The 8,472-nt window shown below is 31.5% G+C and overlaps 1 protein-coding gene across 2 annotated transcripts; it reads left to right on the forward strand.

The window, feature by feature from the left end:
* Positions 1 to 4,384: 4,384 nt before the first annotated feature.
* Positions 4,385 to 7,706, forward strand: LOC112512705 (serine/threonine-protein kinase PCRK1-like). Of its 2 annotated transcripts, none has more exons than XM_025118811.1 (5): positions 4,385 to 4,465; positions 6,035 to 6,438; positions 6,565 to 6,825; positions 6,902 to 7,024; positions 7,102 to 7,706. In XM_025118811.1, exons 2-5 carry the CDS (start codon positions 6,061 to 6,063, stop codon positions 7,609 to 7,611), a joined length of 1,272 nt encoding a protein of 423 aa, XP_024974579.1. In that variant the 5' UTR covers positions 4,385 to 4,465; positions 6,035 to 6,060; the 3' UTR covers positions 7,612 to 7,706. The 2 variants fall into 2 exon arrangements, with proteins under 2 accessions (XP_024974579.1, XP_024974586.1); XM_025118818.1 differs by having other exon boundaries at positions 4,405 to 4,465; positions 6,056 to 6,438.
* Positions 7,707 to 8,472: the final 766 nt, after the last annotated feature.

Consider the following 8,472-nt stretch of genomic DNA (forward strand, 5'->3'; position numbering starts at 1 on the left):
TATATATATATATATATATATATATATATATATATATATAAAAAGTTCAATACAAGCAATTAGAACTTTTATGATTCATATGTTAATTATGTAAATAAACACACAGTAAAATCCAAGTGTTAATTAATTACTTGAGTGTATAACTATACCATGCTGATCAATGATCATAAGGGATGAAAATGACATTTTAGGAGAATTCCAAGCATGTAGTGAACCTCTAAATCGAGACAACTCGCGAGCTACTCGATATCGACTTGGTCAATACTCGACTCGAATAAGTTTGGCTCGAACTCGAGCTCGACAAGGCATATTAACTAGTCGAGTCGAGCTACCCAATACTCGACTCAAAAAACTCGTGAGATACTCGATATTTTTATATATAATTAATTTTAAATATAATCAATTTTATGATATAATTTGTAAAATATAAGATATTAAAAATATCGTATATTTTATATATTTGAACAAAAATTATACATTTTTAACTATAAAACTTAATCAATTATTTTTTTACTAAAATCATAATTAAAAGAAGACAAAAAAAACTATAGAAGTGTTAATGAAGTTGTCCCACTTTGAGAAAACGATAGTAAAAAAAGGGTGAAGAAATGTTATAAAAGAGAGGAAGGTGAATGTAGTTTGTAACTTTATCCTTTTGATGATGAAGTTTGAGGCGTATCTTTTTAGTTTTATAAATTTAAAAGGTGCATTTGGTACGCATAACAGAGTGGGACAAGACATGACAGAACACACTTATCCCATGTTTGGCATGTCCTTATGTGGAACTGATCGGAACTAACTTGGACAAATGTGGAACATGCATGGAACAAGACCTAATGTACCATTATACCCTCACCCCTGATACGTGCGACTCTCTTTCATGCCTCTCATCAATTGCCTCTTTCATGCCGTTCTAAAATTGATGATCTTCTCAAGTGTGCTAATTGATTTCTCCTCAATCGATCAATTTCTCCTAAATCTGGAATTGATCGATTTTTTCTACTGAAGACATGCCTCCCCCCACAATCAGACACGCCAAGATCGATTTCTCAAGTGTGCTAATCGATTTCTACTGCTTCTCATCAGACACTCCTGCAATCAGGTAATCGATCGATGCTGAGAAATGACTCTCAAGTCCAACTTACTTTTTAATTACTCGTGAGTTTTCAAATCGAGTTTGAGCTTGAGAAAGGACTTTTGAGTTTGGGTCGAATATATCAGTACTTGAGCTCAACTCACATCATTTACAAGAAACCAACCCTGATAAATTCAGTGACCACAATTGTTCTATATGCCTGACCGCTCAAAGAAAATTTATAATCCACCGTTGACACCAACTTTTACAACGTAATTTATTTTACGATGAACAACTTTTAAACATAGTGATTGTTTTTCAGAACGTGATAACTTTTTAAAGTATGACATTTCTTGCGATGACAACTTTGTAATTATAAGGTACTTAATGAAATTTCATACTTGGTATTTTTTTTGTTTAATTAAAATTACTATATTTACAAATTGTAGTGCCCATGAGAGTGTTACAAGATACATGCTTTTCGTATTAACGGTATTTATACATGTTCGTATTTTTAAATAAATTACTATAAACTATAAAATCAATACCATGATATAAGAAAAAAGAAGTGTTGGTTTTTTTTTTTTTTTTTTTTTTTTGGTATTAAAAAAGATGTGAAATTTGAATTGTATATTTAAGAAATGGCGAAATATTTAATTAATCAAAGTGAAAAATCCAAAACAAATTCCATGATTGATCAAATGGGAATAAGATGATGTTATGTGCGCCCAAGAAAGTTGAATTAATTCCATATCTAGATGTTTCAACAATATTTACACTTTAATATATATTATTTGAGATCTAATTAATTGCTTATGTAATTGTTATGTGTAATTAACATTCAAAACAAACGTCGTTCTAAAATTTATATATATATATATATATATATATATATATAGAGAGAGAGAGAGAGAGAGAGATATTTAAATAAAAAACATGAGAAAGTAAAAAAGATGTGTATCGTTAAAAAAAATCACTTATATTAACAAACAATTAAGATAATTATGGAATGTGATATAATTCATTTGTTATGATCTTTGTTTTAGATTAAAAAACAATAAAAAATTATGTAACCAGATATTCGTCACAATCATGATTGATTTATAAAAATTCAGTGATTTGTATTTGAAACTCCCTTTACCTGATAACCATTTTACATAATTTTTAAAGTTTGACAATTAATTAATATGGCTACGGAATCATATTAATATACAATGGATTATCTTTTTTAATATATTTGTTTTACAGGCCTATCTAAGTCTTAGAAGTTTGGGGGTAATTTTCCAACCACAAACTTATGTTACCATCCATAACATTATATGATTTTATATATTAAAGCGAGTTAATAATAAAAAGGAGCAAATTGTATTTAATTGGGATGTACTTTCTTACATTTCTCATTTTTGGAAATTTATTTTCAAAAATACAATTATTTTGAAGAATGTATTATGTATTTATTATAATTGAGGAATAAACTGTGTTTTTGATGTAATTATGAAACATATTATACCTTTGTGAACAAATAAAAGTAAATGTGTTATGGTCTTATAAACAAAAACTTTCCTTGAAATAAAATTATTAAACTATCTTGGTTGAGATGTCTTGTCATAAACATCAAAATTAACCTTTTAAGATAGGTTTAGAATCGAAACAATTTACATTTCATTAAAATGCATTTATGTGTACAAACTTTGGAAGTTGTATTTTAGATTATGTTTTAAATGATGTATTTCATTTCTTTTGTATTTTTTATTTTATTTTAAGATATACACTTCTATATATTCGGTACTTGATTTTTTTATTTATAGTAGCGATAAATACATACATTGTCACACATCTTCCCTTATTCTTATGAAAAATATAGTTTTTCAATTAATTTTTAAGGGTCTATATGATTTTGTGGTACTTCTTGAAGTCTTTTTTTAAAGTTGTCGGGTTTAGTGACTTCCACGCAAGTTGAAATTGCATTGCCTAACCTATGAGACATCTTGACAACTTCCCAACTTCATATTTGTGCGTTTGGGCATTGGCTATGCAACTTTGCAAGCCGTTTGTATTGTACCAAAAATGATCAATGTGCAACGTCTTTTTATAAGTCATTCTAGCTTGTTTTTATCAGTTTTTCTTCATCACTTTTGCTTACAAATACTTGTAACACAAACACATACATCGATTTAAACATCATATTATGTATCAAAATTGAATCTTTGATCTCTATTCGTCACAACACGTATTAGGTGTTTTTTCATCAAATTAACAACATTTCAACCTTAGTCTTAAGTCTTAACTCCATTACCAAATGTTGCTAGGACATTATGGGCACTAAAGAATCAATAAATGATCTAATTATGATTAAATTAAATCTAGAAGGTTTTGGTGTGATGAATTTGTTGATAATGATCAAATTATGGAATGTGTAATCCTGATCTGATTTCATGGTTCTTTCAATCATCAAAACCCTCTTCTCTCGTCTGTTAGTTGTTGGACTAGGATTTTTCAAATAATGAAAACATATTCCCTCATGTGAACCCCACTTTGAAACTAGGTCCTAAAGTTAGGTTGTTATATTTGTACATATGAACATATAATATGTATCTTAGAGTCACCTGGCTATTATTTAATTTTAAACTTTTTAGTTATTAAATAAACAATATTATCCAACCAACCTTTCATAAATATACTTAGTTGAGCTTCGTTAAAAATATATTGAATTTTTATATGGTAATCAGAACACCAAAAATTCACTTTTCTTGGTGAACATTGTTATCATTATTTTCTTGTCAAATTGCCATTAACTTATCCGTAACACCAATTCTTTTAAATCATTATTACTATTTATCATAATACAATGCAATATGACTTTAAAAACAAATGTCAACATGTCTTCTTTATTATCATTCACTACCAATAACGAATATTTACAATTATTAATAAATGTTAATCGTTGGATGATTGATTCATCTTACCCCGTTCATCTCAATATATAAACTATTCAAGATATATATATATATATATATATATATATAAGATATATATATATATATATATATTTATTTNATATATATATATATATATATATATATAAGATATATATATATATATATATATTTATTTATTTCAAGAATAACAGGCCAAAGAATAAAAGAGTTACAATAATTTATATAAAAATTGGATATTTAATAAAAATATGCAATTCAAACCAATATTCCAACGTTAGAATACAAACAAAATTTAGTCGTTGCGGGGGTTTTGTACTCTCTCTTTATAATGGTCAGGTCAAGACTTCCATGCCATCTATTTCCCCTTTTGCATCTCACTTTTTCATCTTCTTACAGTAACCGATTTGGGCTGCTCTCTTTTGCAATCAGATTGATTTTCAGCTGATTAAAGGTAAACTCCATTTCTGACTTCTTGACTTAGGGTTCATAGTTTTGTGATTAACTCAATCGATTCGGGTGTTTTTTTTTCCTTTGGGTTTTCAGGTTTTTACTTGGGATTTATAATTTTGTGATTGATTAAATCGAGTTGTTCATCTTGTGTGCAAAACTCTGAATTTATGTGATGTAGGATTGTGTAAACTACTGATTCTATCCTGTTATTATGTACAATCTAGGGATGTACCAAAGAAGGGTGAAGCTGCATATTCCAATTTGCTTGTAATTAAGTAATGTATTTTATAGAAAATGAGTTGTTATTAGAATGATTTCAAGTAATTGAGCAAGGAACTAGTTTGTTAAAAATTCATGAAATATAAAAACCCTTAATTATTTTTCAACCATGTAAGAGGAAAATTGAGAATCATACAACAGGATAGGGTGTTTTAGTGATATGGGTATGTGATCTTGGTAAATCTATGACTACAGGTAATGTTAGCATCTAGCCCTCTATATAGCTGAGGACAAAATTGCTCATTGTATCTGTCGGTTGTCAATTCGAGTCTTCTTAGGGTCACTGGTGCATCTCAATATTTATGATATAGAGATGATCACAAATCTGAACCCCAAAATTCTTCAAAAAGTTAAATTCATAATCTTATCCCTCATTGTGTGGTGACATATCCTTCATATTATGCTATACTCTTCTGTTGCACATGATGTCTTTTGGTGGCCTACCATCAGGTCCAAATTATATGAAATTGAAAGTCCAACTTCACTGCAATCGTTTGGTCCAGAAGACGTACGATTCTTCTTGTCACTGCATTCACCCTTATCGTAGTTTATGAGTACAATCATGGTCAATCTCTCGATTATTATAAAATGTTCTTTCCATCCCAAAAATATGCATTTTGAGTTGTCTAATAAAAATGCGATGCCTGTCTTGGAAATATTTCTTTGCAAGATTTACCTAATGTGCACATTAGCAACTATCACAAGATATTGGTGAAGCTGATTGTAGTCTCCAAGTTTTTGTGATGCAGAGTATTTATTACAAATAGCGAAAGAAATCTTTCCTAATTTCTGATGCAGACATGTTCATCGCCAATTTTCAATTCCTTTATTGGCGCGTTTTAGTTTGGTTTAATCTGAAACCTTTTCATTCCAAGGTTGATCTCCAATATTCCTCCAACTTCGTGTAAATACATTCCGTGGTTCATTAATTTACTCAATATCATCAAAGAGAAGTAAAGATCCAATGTAGATCTGGCCTTCAATTCACTCGTGGGATATGGTCTATAATCTATATACCTTCTTGAGAATATATTGAATCTTCTTATATGCCCTTAATGAGCTCATTCATAACTGAAATTAAGAAGGGCGGGCTGAATTCTCAGCACCTTCCCATATGTCTTCTCTAGATCATCCCATATGTCTTCTCTAGATCATCCCATATGTCTTCTCTAGATCAATAAACATCATATGCTACTAATTAATTTATTCCCTCTATCTTTTAATTAGTAATCTAATAAAGAATATTACTTTATTAGTTTTTCTAATTAAAGTTTGATTTCGATTTTCACAGCCTGACACAATAAATCTTCAGACACCATGATGTGCTTTCAGTTTTCTTATTGTGAAGACAAGGACGAAGCACCAATAAGTCCAACAAAATCAAGTTCGATCCAGTCTTTCACTTCTGAATCCACAGATCGTTTTGTGTCTGGACCAGAGTCAAGTTTCCCGAAGGTCCCTGATCCAAGCACAAAATTAAGAAAGTTCAAGCATCCTAGTTTCTCAAAAAGGTCAAGTAATCTTAGAGAGTTCAAATTTTCTGAGCTCAAGTCTGCTACAAAGAACTTTAGCCTGTCTGCAAAGCTTGGAGAAGGTGGGTTCGGTTCTGTCTACAGTGGCACGGTTAAGAATCTTCGAGATTCTGCTAAAGATATCGATGTGGCTGTAAAGCAGCTTGGCAAAAGAGGATTTCAGGCAAATTCATCTATCTTGTATTCCATTTGTCGAGTTCTTCATGCAATTCTCAATAACAAACTTTGGTTCGAATCTTTTTACGGGTATGAATTACCTGCTCATAGTCTTGGTTCTGTGTTCGAACAGGGGCACAAGGAGTGGGTGACGGAGGTGAATGTTCTTGGGATTGTTCAGCATCCAAATCTTGTTAAATTAGTTGGCTACTGCGCAGAAGATCATGAAAAAGGAATCCAACGGCTTCTAGTCTACGAATATATGCCTAATAGATGTGTGGAATATCATTTATCTAATAGATCCGGAACAGTGATGACGTGGGCAATGAGATTGAAAGTAGCTCAAGACACTGCTCGTGGCTTGGCATACCTACATGAAGGAATGGACTTCCAGGTATTTTCTGGTTTTGGAAAACCATGAATTCCTAGCATACAAGTCTCTAATTTTGTTGTGTTTGATGTTTCTATAGATTATCTTCAGAGATTTCAAATCTTCAAATATTCTTCTAGACGATCAATGGAATGCTAAGCTTTCAGATTTTGGATTGGCTCGGTTAGGTCCTAAAGAAGGATTGACCCATGTGACAACAGCGGTAAGCTATCATAATCTAACCATAACTTTAACCTTTCATCTGAAAGTTTCTAAATTTTCGAGACATAATGTCATCAGGTGGTAGGAACGATGGGGTATTCAGCTCCAGAGTATATCCAGACAGGTCGTCTCACATCCAAGAACGACGTATGGAGCTATGGGGTGTTTCTTTATGAACTCATCACAGGTAGGCGTCCCCTGGACCGAAACCGGCCCACGGGTGAGCAGAAACTTCTAGAATGGGTGAGACCCTACCTAGATGACAAAAATTTTCCTCTCATAGTCGATAATAGACTCGAAGGTCAATACTCACTGAGATCTGCAATGAAGTTGTCGTTGATCGCAAACAAATGCTTGTCTAGAGACCCTAAATCAAGGCCAAAGATGAGTGAGGTTTTGGTAATGTTGAACCAGCTGGTAGCTGCTCAATCAGAAGTGGGTCCGAGATCACCTCTCAATGTTCCCGAAGAAGTTATGAAGGCGAGGGAGGGCGAAAAGACCATGGAAAATGAAGGCAATGATATGAAACTAGGAGATTCTGCTTGGTTTTCTCGGATATGGTCTTGGAAGCCCTTAATAACTTGTTGATTTCAAGTGCCAAAAGTGAGTACATAGAGCAGTTTGTATGTAAATGACGTTTTTGTCCTTTTTCGATCAATAAATAGGAGCAGTTCCTTTCGATAGCGTTGACATTTGAAGAGGTACAGCAAGAGGTAAAAGGGTATTTTAGATATTGTGTTTGAGTGAACAGCATGACGGGAATCAAGTTTCTCTGCATGCATCAATATTTGTAAAAAAGGGTATAATATTTGAATGTTGGATAATGTTTTTTTTTAATTATAAAATTTATATTTCATTACCATTGATATGTTTTTATTTTCGATATAGGTGATTAAGGTGTTATCATAGATGCTTCGAAAATGGGGGGTTTGCAGCGATAACGGGGTATATCTACTATACGACCGTTGACTATTCCTATATATGTCGAATTTATGTTACGTGAGCCTCCTTCGCTTAGAGGTTAGAGTGATTTTGGGAAAAAACACCTTATAAATATATCAAAAAGGGAATTGAAGGAGGGAAAAATTTTAAAAACCCAATGGATTTTAGTGTTTGGAATGATTAAGTCATTGGACAATTTTTTGGAACAAATAAGTCATTGGACATTCCAAAACATGTTAAATAACTCATTGGACAATTTTTTGGAACAAATAAGTCATTGGACAATTTAAAACATGTTAAATAACTCATTGGACAATTTTTTGGAACAAATAAGTCCTTAGACAATTTAAAACATGTTGAATAACTCATTGGATAATTTTTTGAAACAAATAAGTCATTGGACAATCCAAAACATGTTAAATAACTTCTTGGACTTTTCTAAAACCTGTTGGATACATTCTTATGACTTGTACAACTAGTTAATGTGGTAAAATAGTGAAAAAAATC

Source organism: Cynara cardunculus (genome assembly GCF_001531365.2).
Source record: "Cynara cardunculus var. scolymus isolate 2C chromosome LG 1, CcrdV1, whole genome shotgun sequence".
NCBI lineage: Eukaryota > Viridiplantae > Streptophyta > Magnoliopsida > Asterales > Asteraceae > Cynara > Cynara cardunculus.

What these genes read in the sequence shown, in the direction of transcription:
- LOC112512705 (XM_025118811.1), top strand. Translation starts at nt 6,061, where the DNA reads ATGATGTGCTTTCAGTTTTCTTATTGTGAAGACAAGGACGAAGCACCA. An exon ending in ATGAAGGAATGGACTTCCAG is followed by an intron (nt 6,826 to 6,901) that starts GTATTTTCTGGT and finishes ATGTTTCTATAG; the next exon opens with ATTATCTTCAGAGATTTCAA. An exon ending in TGACCCATGTGACAACAGCG is followed by an intron (nt 7,025 to 7,101) that starts GTAAGCTATCAT and finishes TAATGTCATCAG; the next exon opens with GTGGTAGGAACGATGGGGTA.